Source organism: Sceloporus occidentalis, unplaced genomic scaffold (assembly GCF_023333645.1).
Source record: "Sceloporus occidentalis isolate IW3139 unplaced genomic scaffold, rSceOcc1.0.p SCAF_11, whole genome shotgun sequence".
NCBI classification, from domain to species: domain Eukaryota; kingdom Metazoa; phylum Chordata; class Lepidosauria; order Squamata; family Phrynosomatidae; genus Sceloporus; species Sceloporus occidentalis.
This window is the reverse complement of record NW_028316991.1, coordinates 23,856,898-23,875,755: the sequence shown is the minus strand read 5'-3', so window position 1 is coordinate 23,875,755 and position 18,858 is coordinate 23,856,898. Positions and strand designations below refer to the sequence as shown.

General features: G+C 47.2%; 1 protein-coding gene across 1 annotated transcript in view; it reads left to right on the top strand.

Moving 5' to 3' along the window:
• The window catches only part of LOC149305714 (uncharacterized), a 37,885-nt gene that overhangs the window by 8,157 nt on the left and 10,870 nt on the right, over positions 1-18,858 (top strand). The window contains exons 5-17 of the mRNA XM_089477304.1: positions 14-112; positions 698-799; positions 1,001-1,102; positions 1,264-1,362; positions 2,511-2,711; positions 3,728-3,829; positions 4,270-4,368; positions 4,708-4,836; positions 5,632-5,760; positions 14,061-14,177; positions 15,084-15,182; positions 15,696-15,896; positions 16,413-16,511. Coding sequence (XP_089333430.1) covers positions 14-112; positions 698-799; positions 1,001-1,102; positions 1,264-1,362; positions 2,511-2,711; positions 3,728-3,829; positions 4,270-4,368; positions 4,708-4,836; positions 5,632-5,760; positions 14,061-14,177; positions 15,084-15,182; positions 15,696-15,896; positions 16,413-16,511 — 1,578 coding nt within the window. The remainder of the gene's footprint in view (positions 1-13; positions 113-697; positions 800-1,000; positions 1,103-1,263; positions 1,363-2,510; positions 2,712-3,727; positions 3,830-4,269; positions 4,369-4,707; positions 4,837-5,631; positions 5,761-14,060; positions 14,178-15,083; positions 15,183-15,695; positions 15,897-16,412; positions 16,512-18,858) is intronic.

The following is an 18,858-nucleotide window of genomic DNA, read 5'->3' as shown; positions in this document are numbered from 1 at the left end:
TGTTTGTTAACAGAAACATGGCGACACGGCACTCCATGCGTGTTGTAGAAAGAGAGACCTAGAAGTGGCCAAGGCCTTAGTGGAACACGGAGCCTCGGTCGACTGTCAGAATGTGAGTATCTGTCGTATAATAAGCTTATTCAAAACTTTTCAAACTTTATTTAAAGTTGTTTTTTAAGATATTTGGGATTTATATTTTTTAAACAGCAAAATCCATCAAAGGTATGCAAATTTCCCCTCAATTTCCCATGATCCTTCAGTGCAGATAGCATCGGAATCCTCCCGTCATCCCAAACAGGAAGTTGTAAGCCACTTCCTGTTCTCTCCCCGGATTGTTTTAGCGCACAGCGCATGAGCCTCTAGTGCTAGAGATTGTTTCCAGCCACGCAGGTCCCTCCGTAACGCTATTATCACAGATATCTCAGGGCGACAGAGTGGTTTATACCCTGTGACAGGGCTGCAAGATGGCGGCTTCTGCATATACAAAACAGAATAACTCTTTTATTTATGCAACCCCAATAATTTACATGAACTAAAAAACCAGACACGTAGGAGGGATGGGTCAAAGCTTCGCATTATCCACCAACGTTAACGTTCTGGAAGAAGACGCGCTGCGTAGGGGGGTGTCCATAAAAATACCGGGGCAATGATGGGGGCAAAAAATGACTGATTGCCGCATGTTTTATCCGATTATTAGGGTGAAGGTCAGACCGCGTTACACGTCGTGGCCTGGGAAGGAGACGAGACCATGCTGAAGTTCTTACATCAATGCAAAGCCAACCCCAACATAGCAGACAAGGTGAGCGCCGAAAACTGGGATGATTCCCGCCAGGCCGCTCCATCACAGCGGTACTCCTCCTGCTCTTTATAGGAGTGGGAGGGGCCAGGTGTGGGAGGTGGGGAAATTAACCTAAAAACCTAAAACTAACCTAAAATGAATGGATATATCCCCTCAGACCTGTGAATGATGTTAACACGCGGGTATTGTCACCCATTGCAGATGGACCGGTCCCCGCTGCACATTGCCGCAGAAAGAGGACACACCGGTTTGGTGGAAATTCTCACTGAAAAGTTTAAGTCCAACGTTTTAGCTCGGACTAAAGTAAGTAGGACCACTTCTGCTGGGGGCTGTTCCACTTATCTACCATCCTCTCAGCAAAGTAAAGCTTCCTTACAGTCCATCTAAGCCTCCGACCCTCTAGTGTTAGATTCTGGCCTCTTCTTCTAACATTATCATTGTGTGTTTTATAATATCCCATACAGGATGGCAGTACCCTCATGCACATCGCTTCACAGTGCGGGCATCCAGAAACTGCGCTGGCATTTTTGAAGAAGGGGGTTCTGCTGCATATGCCTAATAAGGTAACTTCATATGAGCTTCTTATGGCCCTTTATCACTCCCATCACTCCTTTATCACTCCCATCACTCCTGTGTTCCAATGGCCCTTTATCACTCCCATCACTCCTGTGTTCCAACGGCCCTTTATCACTCCCATTACTCCTGTGTTCCAATGGCCCTTTATCACTCCCATCACTCCTGTGTTCCAATGGCTGTTTATCACTCCCATCACTCCTGTGTTCCAGTGGCCATTTATCACTCCCATCACTCCTGTGTTCCAGTGGCCATTTATCACTCCCATCACTCCTGGGTTCCAATGGCCATTTATCGCTCCCATCACTCCTGTGCTCCAATGGCCTTTTATCACTCCCATCACTCCTGTGTTCCAATGGCCCTTTATCACTCCCATCACTCCTGTGTTCCAATGGCCCTTTATCACTCCCATCACTACTGTGTTCTAATGGCCCTTTATCACGCCCATCACTCCTGTGTTCCAATGGGCCTTTATCGCTCCCATCACTCCTGTGCTCCAATGGCCTTTTATCACTCCCATCACTCCTGTGTTCCAATGGACCTTTATCACTCCCATCACTCCTGTGTTCCAATGGCCCTTTATCACTCCCATCACTCCTGTGTTCCAACGGCCCTTTATCACTCCCATCACTCCTGTGTTCCAACGGCCCTTTATCACTCCCATTACTCCTGTGTTCCAATGGCCCTTTATCACTCCCATCACTCCTGTGTTCCAATGGCTGTTTATCACTCCTGTGTTCCAGTGGCCATTTATCACTCCCATCACTCCTGTGTTCCAGTGGCCATTTATCACTCCCATCACTCCTGGGTTCCAATGGCCCTTTATCACTCCCATCACTCCTGTGTTCTAATGGCCCTTTATCACTCCCATCACTCCTGTGCTCCAATGGCTTTTTATCACTCCCATCACTCCTGTGTTCCAATGGACCTTTATCACTCCCATCACTCCTCTGTTCCAATGGCCCTTTATCACTCCCATCACTCCTGTGTTCCAACGGTCCTTTATCACTTCCATCACTCCTGTGTTCCAGCGGCCCTTTATCACTCCCATCACTCCTGTGTTCCAATGGCACGTTGTGTTCGCTGATCTAACTTTTAAGTTTAAAAGCATAATTGATGGTTTGTTTCGCGGTCCAAGTCAGGTGCCGTGTGCCTCCACGCGGCGGCAAAGAGGGGACACGCAGCCGTCGTAAAGGCTCTGTTGCAGAAGGGATCTCACGTGGATGCGCGGACCAAGGATAACTACACAGCGCTGCACATAGCCGCCGAGAACTGCAAGCCGCACGTGGTGCAGACTCTGCTCGGCTTCGGGGCGCAGGTGCAGCTCAAAGGAGGGAAGGTAAGTCGCCCCCCCAGCTCCTGGATTGTCTTTCCAGCAAAAAGCCCTTTCTGCCCCCTCCGTGTATTTGTAACAGGGGGCCACACAAAAATTTAAAGGGGCCCCTCAGCTATCATATGCTTTAAAGTGCACGGTGACCCCGGTAGAGGGGGTCGTGCACCGAGTGGCCCCCACATCCCTGGCCCTGCGGTGCGATGCAGGAAAATATTTCAATGTTACAGAAAGGTGAGCCGCACAGGGGGCTTACACCAGGGGCCCGGTGGCAAGTGCTCCTTTTGCCCCATTGTTAATCATTTCATTGTAATGGATGAGAAAGAATATTTCTGGGCTGGAAAATGCTAGTTTTGCAGAGTTGTGGGATCATCGTTAAATTACAAGGCTGTATTATTGAATTTTAATGCTACCCGTTATTACAACATTCAAACGCTAGAGGGCAACAAAGGGCCACACTGTAGCATTAGTTAAAACCCGCCAGCAAATCGGCCCCATCCGGCCCCCGTCTAGTCGCCCGTTTCTCCTGCTGTAAAGACTCAAACCTTAATCAGTCGTCGGTCTCGTCTTTGATTCAGGAGCCGTATGTCTATCCCATGCATGTTTAATACCCTCACTGTATTACCCTCTACCACTACTGCTGGGAGGCTGTTCCACTTATCCACCACCCTTTAAGTAAAGTAGTTTTTTCCTTACGTTCCATCTAAGCCTCTGACCCTCAAGTAAAGTTATGTCTCTGTCATTCATGCATTTTTTGCACCCATTCAGTGACGTATAGCGGGCGGCAGGTCGAGGTGGGGCGATCAGGACATCTTTCAGCACAGCCTCCATAGAGAGCATTAGAAGGTGACACGGGTATGACGTCATATCCCAGCTCACGGTGCACCTTTTAAGGCAGGCGGATGGGGCGGCTGGGGGTGCTGCTGCCTTAGGTGTTATTATACGTCCCGACATTACTGACCGTATACAGTACATGCTTCCCACCCCCTACACCGGTGAGGATATCTGAGACTTCTTCCTCGCAGGGGCAGGAGACCCCGCTGCACATCGCTGCGCGCATTAAGGACGGGGAGAAGGTGGCGGAGATGCTGCTGAAGAGCGGAGCCGATGTCAACGTAGAGACAGAGGTAACAGGGGACGCCCCCCCCCCCCAAATTAACAGATATATTTACCGTTTAGGTCATCGAGGTATGACATCATATCCCGGCGTACCCCAAAGTGTTCCCCATACATGTCCGACGTACCCTTCAGTAACAGCCTCAGCAAGGAAGGATTAGTAATTATTATTGTTTATTGATTTGTATAGTGCCGTCCTGTTCTAAAGCGCTGTACAATGAGTAAACAGCATGCTACAAGTTATAACATCACGTAACAATTAAAAAATTCACCATATGCGTATACCATCTGAGCAGCTGATTATTCCTCCCCGTTAGTTGATTTTCACAGCATATGCTAATTGTTATCTTTGCCACATTGTGCCACATACTGCAGCTTCCCAAAAAGTCACCCTCAAAAAGAACTCTGCCCTGATCATTTAACGAACAAACGGCATAATTTATATCGACAGAACGGGGAGACCGCGATGCACATAGCAGCTCGCCACGGCAACCTAAAGATGATTACTGCCCTGATCGAAGATGGAGGGGAACTCGCCTGGCTTTCGAAGGTATTGTGGATAATCATTTGGGATTGTTGGTCCCCGTCACACTTTGAAGCTACGGACATTCTTAAAAATCCCAGAATGCAACAGAAAACTATTAATTACAGGACAGGATGGTGGATAAGTGGAACAGCCTCCCAGCAGAAGTGGTGGAGGCTAATACAGTGAGGGGATTTACTTGGCATAGTTGTGGGATAATAGATGATATCTCCTCCGACCCGCCACCCATCTTTACAGTACCCTACAAACAATGTTTATTAAAGAGACACCGCCCCCCCCACATTAATCCGGCCCTGACACGATGGGTTAATAGCGCTGACCTCAATTTTGCGCTTGCCTTTCCAGGCTAGAGAAAGCCCACTGCACACAGCGGTCCGGCACTGCCACCCACCCATCGTAGAGGTGATCCTTCACTACTTGGCGAGCGAAAAGAGCCCGGCGGCTGCCGCCAGATGCGTTAACGAGCCCAACGAGGTGAGCCTAGAAAACAATCTCATTAACGCCATAACATTTATCTCTGTATTTAACCCCTTAAGGACAATGGGCGGTCTTTAAACCCATTTAAAACAATGCATTTTGTCATTAAGGGGTTAAAAAAAAAAAAGGGGGTTAAAGCCTTGTCGGGGAGCACAAGCCGAGGTCCAACGACTGAGAAGAAAAAAAAGAAAGGTCCACACGTCATTTTAATGATAAATTTGGACGTTCTGGGTAAAAAGAGTGTTTCTGGTGGAATTTTTTCCCCAGTGGTGTAATATTGGACCGGTCCATCGGGTTTTATGGTAATTTATGGTAATACGATCACTTTTACAACTTCTCACTATAATTACTCATTCAACAAATTCTGAAATGCACTCATTTTTATTGTCTGCTTTTTTAAATTACATTTTTATTATTAATTTTTTTATTTTATTTTTATTTTATTCCTTTTTTTTTGTCTGGCCAAGATACGCCTTCCTATTACAAACCGTACTCTCAATGTAGTGTTTTAAGTTACTTCTAGGTATTTAATACTTTTATTAAATCAGTAAATTAATAGGGGGAATCAGATTTGGGGATTATGGAGGGAGAATAATAATAATAATTATTATTATTATTATTTATTTTTTTATATAGCGCCATTACATTCCACAGGGATAAAAACTTAAAAATGTTAAAAAATGTATTTAAATTTAAATTAAAAAAAAGCATGGCAAAAGAAATAATGAGGGAGGCAGTGAACACGGGGGTCCTCTCTGCCGGCCGACGGTCACGCCGCTGCCTGTGTTTCAGGACGGGGAGACGGCTCTGCATTTGGCAGCAGCGGTGAATAAAGACGTGATCAACGCGGAGAAAGAGGACGTGAAAATCATCCGAATCCTCCTGGAATATAACGGGGACATCTCACGCACCACAACAGAGGTGAGAACTCCCCCGATACGATGTAATTAATTATTATTATAACAAGAAATGGGTTTTACATATAATTTGTGCTAATTGCACATAAATCATTTAATATTAATGAAAAATTGGCCCAGACATTAACGTCTTTACACAGGTGATATACCCCCCCAGCGCTGTATACAGTAATATACCCCCCAGCGCTGTATACAGTAATATACCCCCCCAGTGCTGTATACAGTAATATAACCCCCAGCGCTGTATACAGTAATATAACCCCCCAGCGCTGTATACAGTAATATAACCCCCCAGTGCTGTATACAGTAATACAACCCCCCAGCGCTGTATACAGTAATATAACCCCCCCAGCACTGTATACACTACCCCCCAGCGCTGTATACAGTAATATAACCCCCCCAGCACTGTATACAGTAATATACCCCCCCAGCGCTGTATAGAGTAATATACCCCCCCAGCGCTGTATACAGTAATATAACCCCCCAGCGCTGTATACAGTAATATACCCCCCAGCGCTGTATACAGTAATATACCCCCCAGTGCTGTATACAGTAATATACCCCCCCAGTCCTGTATACAGTAATATAACCCCCCGTGCTGTATACAGTAATATAACCCCCCAGGGCTGTATTCAGTAATATAACCCCCAGCGCTGTATACAGTAATATAACCCCCCAGCGCTGTATACAGTAATATAACCCCCCAGTGCTGTATACAGTAATATACCCCCCCAGCGCTGTATACAGTAATATAACCCCCCCAGCACTGTATACAGTAATATACCCCCCCAGCGCTGTATAGAGTAATATACCCCCCCAGCGCTGTATACAGTAATATACCCCCCCAGCGCTGTATACAGTAATATAACTGTTACAGGGTCACCGTACCCAAGGCTGGGTACCCCTGTTTGAGGGCTGAGGAATCACCAGTCAGTCCCTCATACGGATCGCACTCAGCTATCCACAGGTCAGTCAGACCACCATTCTGAGTAAAACCAGAAGAAGAACTCTTTATTGCACAACAAACCAAACTTATATAGATCCTTAACTCAATGAACACAAAACCCAACCCCCAATCCCATCAGCCACATCCCATCACAAATCCCATCAGTATACAGGGGATGTATCAGGTGAGGGGATTACAGAATACAATGGGTTCCCCCACCTGTGTTATCCCCCCCTGTAGTGCGGGTGCCGTCTGGGCAGACAGGGCTGTGCTGGCTGATTAAGAGCCCCAGCCAGATTATAGGATCGTCTCTTTGAAGGCTGGGGCTGAATCCACATCAGTCTCTGGGCCGGTTACACAATAAACCGGGTCATGGTATCACAAACTGAACACAAGAACGCTCCATGACCCGGCTAACTTAACATGAAAATAATAGCCTGTTAGCCTGACCCTGTGACATTTCTCCCCCTTGACCAACGGTCCGGCAGACCCAACGAGATCCACCCGGGTCGGTTGGAGGCTGTCCGAGATGACACAGTTCACACACCCAGGTCTGATTGTCGGGATAAGCCATCAGCGTTCCCATTCTGCTTACCCGGCCGGTATTGGACCTTAAAGTCATATGGCTGCAGGGCCAGGCTCCATCGCAACAGTCGCCCATTGTCCCCAGCTACACGATGGAGCCAAACTAGAGGATTGTGGTCCGTGAGCACGGTGAAGGAGCGTCCATAGAGATAGGGCTGAAATTTCTTGAGGGCCCAGACCAGAGCCAAACATTCTTTCTCCACGGCGGCATATGCGACCTCCCGGGGTAGTAGCTTACGACTGATGTAAGCTACGGGGTGCTCACGGCCATCGGACCCTACTTGACTTAGCACGGCTCCCAATCCAAAAGCAGAGGCATCTGTGTGTACAGAAAAGCGTTTAGAGGGATCAGGAGCAGCTAGGACAGGTGCGGTGACAAGTGCAGCTTTCAGGGTCTGGAATGCTGTTTCGCACTCTGGAGACCACAGGACTTGCTTGGGGAGATTCTTTTTAGTCAAGTCCGTCAGGGGCTTTGCTATGGAGCTGTAATCGGCTACAAATTTCCGATAGTACCCGGCGGTGCCTAGGAAAGCTAACACCTGGGTCTTTGTACGTGGAGTCGGCCAGCGGACTACCGCCTCTATCTTAGCCGGCTCAGGGCGTTGCATCCCTCTGCCCACTCGGTGACCCAGGTATGGGACCTCGGATACCCCTATCACACATTTGTCGGGTTTGAGGGTCAGTCCGCCTGCCTGTATACGGTCTAGTACGATACCCAGATGAACCAGATGGTCCTCCCAGGTATCGCTATAGATCGCAATGTCATCCAGGTATGCACATGCATAGTCCTGGAGGCCGTCGAGGAGTCGATCTATCATCCGCTGGAAGGTTGCCGGAGCATTCTTCATCCCAAACGGCATGACCTTAAACTGGTACAAGCCGAAGGGAGTGATGAATGCCGACTTCAGAACCGTGTCCGAGTCCAGCGGAATTTGCCAATACCCCTTACAGAGATCTAAGGTAGTAAGGAAGTTCCCCCGGGCAATGCGGTCTAATAGCTCATCGACCCGGGGCATGGGGTAGGCGTCTGTCGTGGTCCGGTCATTGAGCTTCCGATAGTCCACACAGAAGCGGGTAGTCCCGTCCTTCTTAGGAACTAATACAACTGGAGATGCCCAGGGGCTCCTAGATGGCTCGATGACCCCCATGTCGAGCATCTCTCCTATCTCAGTCCGCATTTCTGCCCTGACTGCCTCTGGTACCCTATAGGCTGCCTGTCTAAGGGGTGAATGCCCTGGAGTCTCGACTCGGTGTACCGTGAGCGAGGTGCACCCTGGGAGTAGGGAGAACACGGTCCTATGCTGGTCCAGCATGGCTCTAACTTGCTCTTGCTGGGTGGCTTCCAGCTGCTCGGACACTTTTACGCCCTCTGGGCCTACAGGGGGTTCGCCCTTTCGTGGTAGTTCTGGGAGCGGTAGACTCTCTGGGTCGTCCGCGGCTGGGGCACATATGGCCGCTACATCCTCTAGTCTTTCCTGATACGCTTTCAACATGTTCACATGAAAGGTTCGTTGGATCCTTTCATCTGAACACTTGGCGACCAGGTACGTGGTGTCGCAGAGCCGCTTCACCACCAGATAAGGTCCCTTCCAGGCGGCCTGGAGCTTATCTGTTTTTTCTGGCTTCAAGACCAACACTTTCTGCCCTACCATCAGGGTACGGCTCCGAGCGGTACGGTCATACCAACCCTTCTGCCTACCCTGGGCTGATCGCAGACTCTCTGCCACCGAGGCAGTGAGCTCCGTCAACCGGTCCCTAAGCTTCAGGACGTACTCCAGTAGGGGGGTCCCTTCTTTTTCAGCCCCCTCCCAGTGATCCTTGACTAAATCTAAGGGTCCCCTTACACGTCTCCCAAAAAGTAATTCGAAGGGTGAGAACCCAGTAGACTCCTGGGGCACCTCCCGGTATGCAAACAGGAGGTGCGGCAGGAATTTCTCCCAGTCCCGGTATGTGACCGCAAATGTCCGGAGCATTTGTTTCAATGTCCCGTTAAAGCGTTCACATAGACCATTGGACTGGGGGTGGTAGGGGGCACTGCGCAGGGTTCGGATCCCACATAGATCCCAGACCTGCCGGGTGAGTTCTGCGCAGAACTGCGACCCATGATCCGAGAATACCTCTCGGGGTAGCCCTACTCTCGAAAATATACTCATCAGGGCATCAGCCACTGTGCGAGCGGTAACATTAGCGAGGGGAACGGCTTCAGGGTACCGGGTGGCAAAGTCTACTAGCGTCAGTATGTATCTTTTCCCAGAGGCACTTGGTCGGGGTAGGGGACCTACGATGTCTACCGCTACCCTACTGAAGGGCTCCCCAATGATAGGTAGGGGGTGTAGCGGGGCTTTGGGATGGTCTCCGCGCTTCCCGGCTCGCTGACATGCATCACAGGTACGCAGGTAGCGCACCACATCTGAGGTAAGACCTGGCCAGAAGAAATTGCGGGTTAGGCGGGTGATCGTGCGGTCTCTGCCAAGGTGGCCAGCCAGGGGTATATCGTGGCTTACTCGTAGTAGTGTAGCCCGATATTTCTGGGGTACAACCAGCTGCCGTTTGGGCACCTTAGTCTCTTTCTGGCCCTCTGTGAGACGGTACATCAACCCCTGGCTCCATATGATTCGATCACCAGCCTGTCCCTCTGGCTCAGCCCCAGCTCTCTCCCGATACCTTGCCAGGGTAGGATCGGTAATAGACTCATGACGGAATTCAGCTGCATTAGCCCAAGGGCTGGTAGGGGTATAGGGAATTCCGTCAGGGCTACTTGGGGTGGGTAGGTCGGGGCTCTGGTTCCCGTCACCATCCTGCACATCTTCTGGGCTACAGTCAGGGATATTGTCAGGGGCATGGTCAAGGTTTACCTGGGTCTCCTCCTCAAGTGACCTTCCTTCCCTCTGGCTCTGTTGGCGAGTTATCGCATTGCAGACCTCTGGTTTAAGGGTCTCGGTGTAGGCAGAGGTTAAGTGTCCCAGGTCGTTAGCCAGCAGCACCTCCGCTGGGAGTTCGGACATGAGTCCCACATCCACAGTACGTGTCCCAGTGCCCCAATCAAGTTGTACCCGGGCTGTGGGTATCCTATGGACATGTCCTCCGGCCACTCTGACTGCTACGGCTTTAGGTAGATAAGCAGACGAGGGGACAAGGCTGGGTTTTACCAGCGTAATGGTAGCCCCACTGTCACGGAGTCCTTGGGCATATTGGCCGTTGACCCAGACCTCTTGTCGGTGGTGAGCTCGGTTATCTCCTGCAGCAGCCCGGACCGGGTCTACCTCATGTAGTACACCAAAGTCCTCCTCATTGCCCAGACAGTACGCCGTTGGTGGGGCAGTCTGCCCCGGGATGGTTACAGTGGGTCGTGTAGCAGTAGGACAGGCAGTTTGTAGGTGTCCTACCTGCCCGCATCGGAAGCAGGTCCTGCCCTCCAGACGCTGTAGCCGAGGTGGCAATCCTCGGGTCCCTTGACTTGGACTGCGGTAGGGCGGGCGTGCCCCCTGGGATGCATTATAGAGCGCCGGGTGAGCTGGGTATGTCGATGTAACCGTCATTGGTGGGTTCCGGGACGGATAGACAGGGCGAATCTGGGAAGTTACAGGTTGGCCTCTTCTGTTCATATCTATATGAGAAGTGCGCCGTGAGTCAAGATATTCATCCCCCAGAACCGCAGCTTCATCTACTGTGAGGGGTTTTCTGTCCCTTACCCATTCAGACACAGCTGGGGGCGCATACTTGTAGAATTGTTCCAGGAGGATGAGTTGGGTCACCTCCTCGACGGTGCTGGCATGGTGTCCTCGAATCCAGCCTTCAGCTGCCCGTCTCATGCGGTGGGTCCACTCTCCTAATGACTGCCCTTCGGATCTCCGCAGGCTGCGGAATTTCACCCTGTGTGCCTCTGGGGTGACTCCGAAGCGGGCCAATAACCGTTCCTTGACCCTCCCATAGTCTTGGCAGTCCTCGGTGGGCATGGACTCAAATGCTGTCCTAGCCCGGCCTGTGAGTTTACTCACCAAGAGCGGCACCCATTTGTTCGGCTCCAATTGCAGGGTAAGGCACTGTCTCTCAAAGACCTCCAGGTACTGGTCTATCTCGTCCTCAGGGTCTCTGAAGGGCTGGATCGCCTGGTATGGTATTTTGGCTGTCTGTTCCCCTAGGCTGGGGAACACGGATCCTCTCTGGCTCTGCTCCCGGTGGCATAACTCAATGACTGCCGTCACTTGCTCCTGCGTTGCTCCTCCGGGGTACAGAGACAGATGCCACTGGATATTTTTCTGCAGAGTGCTCAGTCCGAGGCTCTCTTCCCTTGCATCTTGAGACTGATCCATTTCTCTTAGCTCCGCTATCAAGGTAGCCTTAGTCTTTCCACTGGTTGACCGACCCTGAGCTTCTAGTAGATCTTTCAGCGTCTCCCGTCTTAGGCTGTTGTAGATCCGCTCCATATATCTGCGGTCAGGGTCCCGGCTGATGGTTTGAACTTCACCCAAATTGTGGGATTCGTCCCACCGCTGCCAGCCAATGTTACAGGGTCACCGTACCCAAGGCTGGGTACCCCTGTTTGAGGGCTGAGGAATCACCAGTCAGTCCCTCATACGGATAGCACTCAGCTATCCACAGGTCAGTCAGACCACCATTCTGAGTAAAACCAGAAGAAGAACTCTTTATTGCACAACAAACCAAACTTATATAGATCCTTAACTCAATGAACACAAAACCCAGCCCCCAATCTCATCAGCCACATCCCATCACAAATCCCATCAGTATACAGGGGATGTATCAGGTGAGGGGATTACAGAATACAATGGGTTCCCCCACCTGTGTTATCCCCCCTGTAGTGCGGGTGCCGTCTTAGCCGTCTGTAGCCGGGTTACCTGATTGTCTCTTTGAAGGCTGGGGCTGAATCCACATCAGTCTCTGGGCCGGTTACACAATAAACCGGGTCATGGTATCACAAACTGAACACAAGAACGCTCCATGACCCGGCTAACTTAACATGAAAATAATAGCCTGTTAGCCTGACCCTGTGACAATAACCCCCAGCGCTGTATACAGTAATATAACCTCCAGCACTGTATACAGTAATATACCCCCCCAGTCCTGTATACAGTAATATACCCCCCCAGTGCTGTATACAGTAATATACCCCCCAGTGCTGTATACAGTAATATAACCCCCAGCGCTGTATACAGTAATATAACCCCCCAGCGCTGTATACAGTAATATAACCCCCCAGCGCTGTATACAGTAATATAACCCCCAGCACTGTATACAGTAATATAACCCCCAGCCCTGTATACAGTAATATAACCCCCCAGTGCTGTATACAGTAATATAACCCCCAGCACTGTATACAGTAATATACCCCCCAGCGCTGTATACAGTAATATAACCCCCAGCGCTGTATACAGTAATAACGCCCAGCGCTGTATACCGGAAATTACCCCCCCAGCGCTGTAAACAGTAGTATAACCTCCAGCTCTGTATACAGTAATACAACCCCCCAGCGCTGTATACAGCAAGATAACCCACCCTTGGTGCTGTATACAGTAATACCCCTGGTTTTATCTAATTTTGCCCCAATAAACTCCCTTTATCTGCAGTCCTGGAGCCGCCGTTGCTGTCAGTCATGTGATATTTTGGGTGACTTTCCCTCCTCAAACACCACACTGAGCTGATGCTTTATGGCGATGCTAATGAAGTCCTTCTGATTGAGACTGAGCCCTTGGAGTGGAGTTTCCTTAAAAAAATATGTCTGGGTACATGTACTGGGATACAAAATATTTGAAAATACAAAAAATAAAAAATAAACATAATTTATGGACAGGACACCCCAACAACATGCAATTAATTTGACGTAGTGTTCCATATTATCATATTATTGTTAGGTTGTTTAACCCTTCCAGTGTCAAGCCGCTGACTCGTTCCCCACTTAAAGTGCCATCGGCATCAATGAAGCGACTTCGTATCGCCGTCCGTGGTTTAAAGGAAATCAAAAAGATGGGGTACGGGGAAGAACCAAAAGGTGTCTAGAAGAGATTTGGAGGTTCCGTTAAAGGGTTAATGTCAGGGATACCATCCAGCCCCATATCCCATTTCATTTCCCCGCTTAGAGCCGCGTCTCTGTGTTTATGATAAATCCCTCGACTTTTGTAAACGGTGTTTGGAATTTGGCTCCAACATCTGCTTCCTCTGACAGTCCCGATACATGAAAGCCTCTCGCCTTCTCCCAAACTGCCAAGATCCAGCCTGTTCCCCAAATTAATATTTATGCGTAGAGTCTGAAAAATAAACGCAAAGTACTTTAAGGTGAAAGTTCAGAACTTTAACCCCCGGCAACAGCCGGCATCAAAAAATACAAAAGGTGGTTGGATTTTTTTACATTTTTTATAATAGATTTCCGCAAAATAAATCGACATGTGATTCATGCTTAGCGGGGGAGGGGGGATACAGTGGGGAAAGGGCCACAGATTTTACGGAAAGGCTTCTTTTTACGCTTATCCTTCACATCTTGTTTCTTTCCACTGTATGTATATCCACTGATTTATCCTCTTCTGCCGGGAGGCTGTTCCACCCATCTACCACCGTCTCAGTAAAACTTAAGAGTATAAAATATATAAAAATATATAAATAAATAAAAAAATTATATAGGTATATATTGATAATATTGATATATAATAATAATATAAATATAGGATTTGGGAGGGAATTGAGTTTACCATAAACGTGTATGATTTCAAAGTTTATATAAATGACTATTAATTCAGATACATTTTCAATTCATGTTGCAGAAGGTAGAGACGCCGTTGCATTACTGCGCCGGGGTGGGGAATGAAGATGTCTTACTTGAAATGATCAGACATATAGGCTGCAACCAAATCCAGCAGGCGATGAACAAGCAGGCAAAGGTTTGTTTCGTTGTGGATCATTCGTTCAGTTGGATTTTTCAGTATAAAAACTCAGTTTGCACCAGAATGGTTTTCTAGCTGAAGGTGATAACGTTTATTGCACTAACATATTAAAAATGCAAAATTTTATAATCTCTCAGAACCTCAGAGGTCTCTTATTCAGGTGGCCTGATGGTGCTTAGATGGTGCAAGGTCTATTGTAGCACAGTCTGTGCCGGGAGGCATGACTATAGTAACAAATATATTTACTGTAAAATCTCTGATGTAATACGCACAATTTACCCCTTTTTCAAGAATCCTGGTGTTGAAGGGGTTAACCTTGGCGTCTTAAGGACCCTGTCACAATCAATGCTTTGGTTGTATGGAGCACCAGGACTGAAAGAGTTTACCCCCCCCCAAAAAAAAAGTAATAATAAAAAACAATCTTCAACAGCACTGACCTGGAGTCAAAGGTGCTTTCAGGTCTCTGCAGACCCCTCCACCTCCCATCAGAGAGAGTCGGGGGGGGGGGGGCATCCAGGCCTCATTATTAATATAAATAATTTTTATTATTATTTTTTTAAATTTTTTTATTACATAATGGATCACTGATTAGTGATGTTTTAGGTCACTGATTATTGATCAGATTCTCTGATCGTGGCCTAAACTTTCACTTATAAGCAAACTTTAATTTTTTTATTTTTATTGTGCAATATATATTTTTGAACAACTTTTAACCGAACAAATTATTATCTATCGAATGAATAATAACTCGTAAAGTTATACCTGAGTATTATACAGCGGTGCTCGTTATGCCTGAGATTTTACGGAATACACGTTTTAACAAAAAAAAAAACTATGCTTCCTTTATTATAATTATATTTTTTTGCATAATATTTCATTTTTTATTTTATTTTTTTTAACTAGAATGGGTGGTCTCCACTCCTGGTGGCAGCGGAGAGGGGTCACACTGAGGTTGTAAAAATCCTGCTGCAGAATCATGCACGTGTTGATGTATTTGATGAGGTATGAAGGTTTATTTAAAATCCAAACTTTTTTTTTTTTTTTTTAAATAAAAGATGTAATACATTTTTATTTTATTTTATTTAAATGCCTGTGTACTGCCATTTGGGGGGGGGGGGGATTATGGACATTGGAATCTGTCACTGAATACATACTATTTTTTTGTTTTTTTTAAATTCACAATAAATCAGAACTTATTTTTCTGTAGTATCCCTTCAAATAATAATGAACGAATCTAAAGAAACCTCAGGGATTTAACTATACATTATACAGGGCCAACCGAGCAGGGTTGGGATTGGACTGTTTTAATGTATGGTGAAAACATAAGTTTACTGCATGCGCTCCTGTCACCTCCCCCTTTAGTGAATAGACCCAACTGATTTGATGACATTAATGGAGGTTAATTAATCAAGACGCATAGGGGTTAATTCACTAATTCCTCGAGAACCCTGAAATGTCCCTGCTTTTAATTTTAGTTATTTTTATTTCTTTTTACACCGTTTTTTCCTTATCCAGCATGGCAAAGCCTCTCTACACCTTGCAGCGGAGAAAGGTCACGACGAGATAGCAGACGTCCTGCTTCGGCACAAGGCGTTTGTGAACGCCAAAACCAAGCTCGGTCTAACGCCGCTCCATCTGTGCGCTCAGAAGGGGTATAACCACCTGGTGAAGATCCTTGTGGAGACCCACCTGGCCTGCATCGATGCTATGACCTTGGTAAAAAAATAGGGTCAAAACCAAATATCACCAATAATAACACATTTAACAAATACAATGTCGTCGTTATTATTGTTATCCCAGCCCAAGATCCCCCACTGCCTGCAAAACCACGAGACATTACCTGAAAACGGGAACTGTCCCAGGGTAACAGGACGCTTGGGGGGTATGGTTATTGCCATCCAGTATTTACCCTTCTAAGGGTGGAAACTGTAACCTGGACTAGGTTGTTGCGCTCGGTTAATATCTCCTGTGGCCAGATATAAAGAGAAAAATCCCAAACTCTTGATTTTCTTTGTTCTGTAAGTATTTTGCTTTGCGTTGAGGTCTCCTTCTTAGGTGCTTTCTCTGCCTCTTTGGTTCCCGGTTTGGCTCTCATCTTTACCAGATCCGTAAAATAAAACGCACGGTGAATTTGTGATGTGGGAATTTTCCATCAAGGATCCCGTTTCACTAAATAACACCAACAAGAATGATACAGATTCCATTCATTACTTTCTTTTTAATCTTCTTTAGACCCTGCGGACCCCGCTTCACTTGGCTGCCATGAATGGTCAGCTGGATGTATGTAGCAGTCTACTAAAAATGAAGGCGGATGTCAATGTAATCGATACCGTAAGCAGCATTTATATTATATATATATATATATATATATCGTTCTGTGCAAAAGTTATACAGGTGGGAAAAAATGCTGTAAAAGTAAAAATGCTTTAAAAAAATAGATGTTATTTTCAGGACTCCTTGTTCTTCTTAAATCGGATTTTTAAGAAAATCTCCATGCTTTCCTTTCACATCACGTGTTTTACCCTTCAGGTCTTAATGTACAACGACGATATTAAGAATTCTTCTGTTTAGCGAGTGAGGTCAGGATGATCGTATCTTTCATTTTTCATTAAAGTGCGAGTGCATGCGAGTTTGTAAAAAAAACAAAAATGCCTGCGTTCAGCTGCAGGGAATTCGCGGTTCCACTACTGCCAATCTGCATAAAACAACGTACCATTTGCATTCACCAATGTGTCGATGTCACGCAAGTTAACAACAAGCAAGCAATAAAAGAAACTGCAGAAAAATACCTGGTAACAGATTGTAATTTGGCCGCTGGTTGCGCAGGAGCATGCGTATACTCCCGAGCGCTACTACTGCCTTCCATTCAGGTTTATTGGGAAACAATAAATACTCTAAACACTTGGTGGGTGGAAGTATATAAACCCGATCCCACCCAACCAGCGGTGGCCTCTTTTCATGGGCATTCCAAAGGGTTAATTTTGTTTTGCACAGTAGGAACATAATAGGGGGCAATGTCCTCTATAGCTTCATAAGGGGGTGAAACCAGATTCAATTCTCCTTCTCGTATTAACCTCCACCACCTCTGCTGGAATTCTACTCCATGCATCCCCTACCCTTCCTAAAACCACTATCATGCTATAGCCTCTTCTTCGGTCCACCCTTCCCATTTCTGTTTAAAACGTCGACACATTTGTGCATTGTTATCACGTAGTTAACCTTATTTATGCCTTGTAGTATGACGCATTTCGCTCCCATAATATTTGTTCTGATATATGTAAGCAGACACGGTCACTGCCGCTGGCATGCGGATCTTTAAAGCCCACGCCGTCTGCAGCGAGCTCTATTTCTTCCTGAATGAAGTCCCGAGCGGTTCTGCCGGGAAGTTTCCCGTCGAGTTATTCCCTTTCCTCTCTGTGATTATCTGAGTCTGATACCGGCGATCGCCCCTCGGCCGCCTCCGTATAACATGCAATCCTAGGAGCTTTTCCCAGACGCTTCTGAAAGGCGGAAAACCCCATGAGATCTGCGTGCAGCGTAACGGCCGGTAATAAAGGAGCCCCCGCTAAACAATTTACTGCTGGTTCCGGAATAATCATTTATAAATATTGCCCTATTTTCTTTTTTTGAAATGAGTTCTTGTTTTTGCCCCATAATATAACATTTTCAGGCAGCTGCATATCAGCCGTTTGTATGATTCTCGCTCTGTTATCTGACCCCCGAGCTACTAACCCCCCCGATTCCTTATCATACTGCCTGTGGGGAAAAATAGAATGACTCGGTCTTAATCACCATCACGGACACTCTGATTGATGAAGACTTAATTAGCAATGAGATAAAACTAGGTTTTTGTCAATGCTGGCTGACTACTGTATACAGCGCTGGGGGTTATATTACTGTATACAGCGCTGGGGGTTATATTACTGTATACAGCGCTGGGGGTTATTACTGTATGCAGCGCTGGGGGTTATATTACTGTATACAGCGCTGGGGGGTTATATTACTGTATACAGCGCTGGGGGTTATATTACTTATACAGCGCTGGTGTGACAGGGCCAGGCTAGCTGGCTCATGTGTCATATGAAGTTTAGCCGGGTCACGGAGCACTTTTGTGTCCGGTTCTGTATACTGTGACCCGGTAATATATTATATTGTGTTTATTGTGTAACCGGCCCAGAGACTGATGTGGATTCAGCCCCAGCCTTCAAAGAGACGATCCTATAATCTGGCTGGGGCTCTTAATCAGCCAACACAGCCCTGTCTGCCCAGACGGCCCCCGCACTACAGGGGGGATAACACAGGTGGGGGAACCCATTGTATTCTGTAATCCCCTCACCTGATACATCCCCTGTATACTGATGGGATTTGTGATGGGATGTGGCTGATGGGATTGGGGGTTGGGTTCGGTACACATTGCATTGAGATTGTATATAAGTTCTGTGTGTTTGTAATAAAGAGAGTTCTTCTTGGTTTACTACGAATGGTGGTCTGGATGATCCGTGGATAGCTGAGTGCGATCCGTATGAGGGACTGACTGGTGATTCCTCAGCCCTCAAACAGGGGTACCCAGCCTTGGGTACGGTGACCCTGTAACAGCTGGGGGTTATATTACTGTATACAGCACTAGGGGGTTATATTACTGTATACAGCACTGGGGGGTTATATTACCGTATACAGC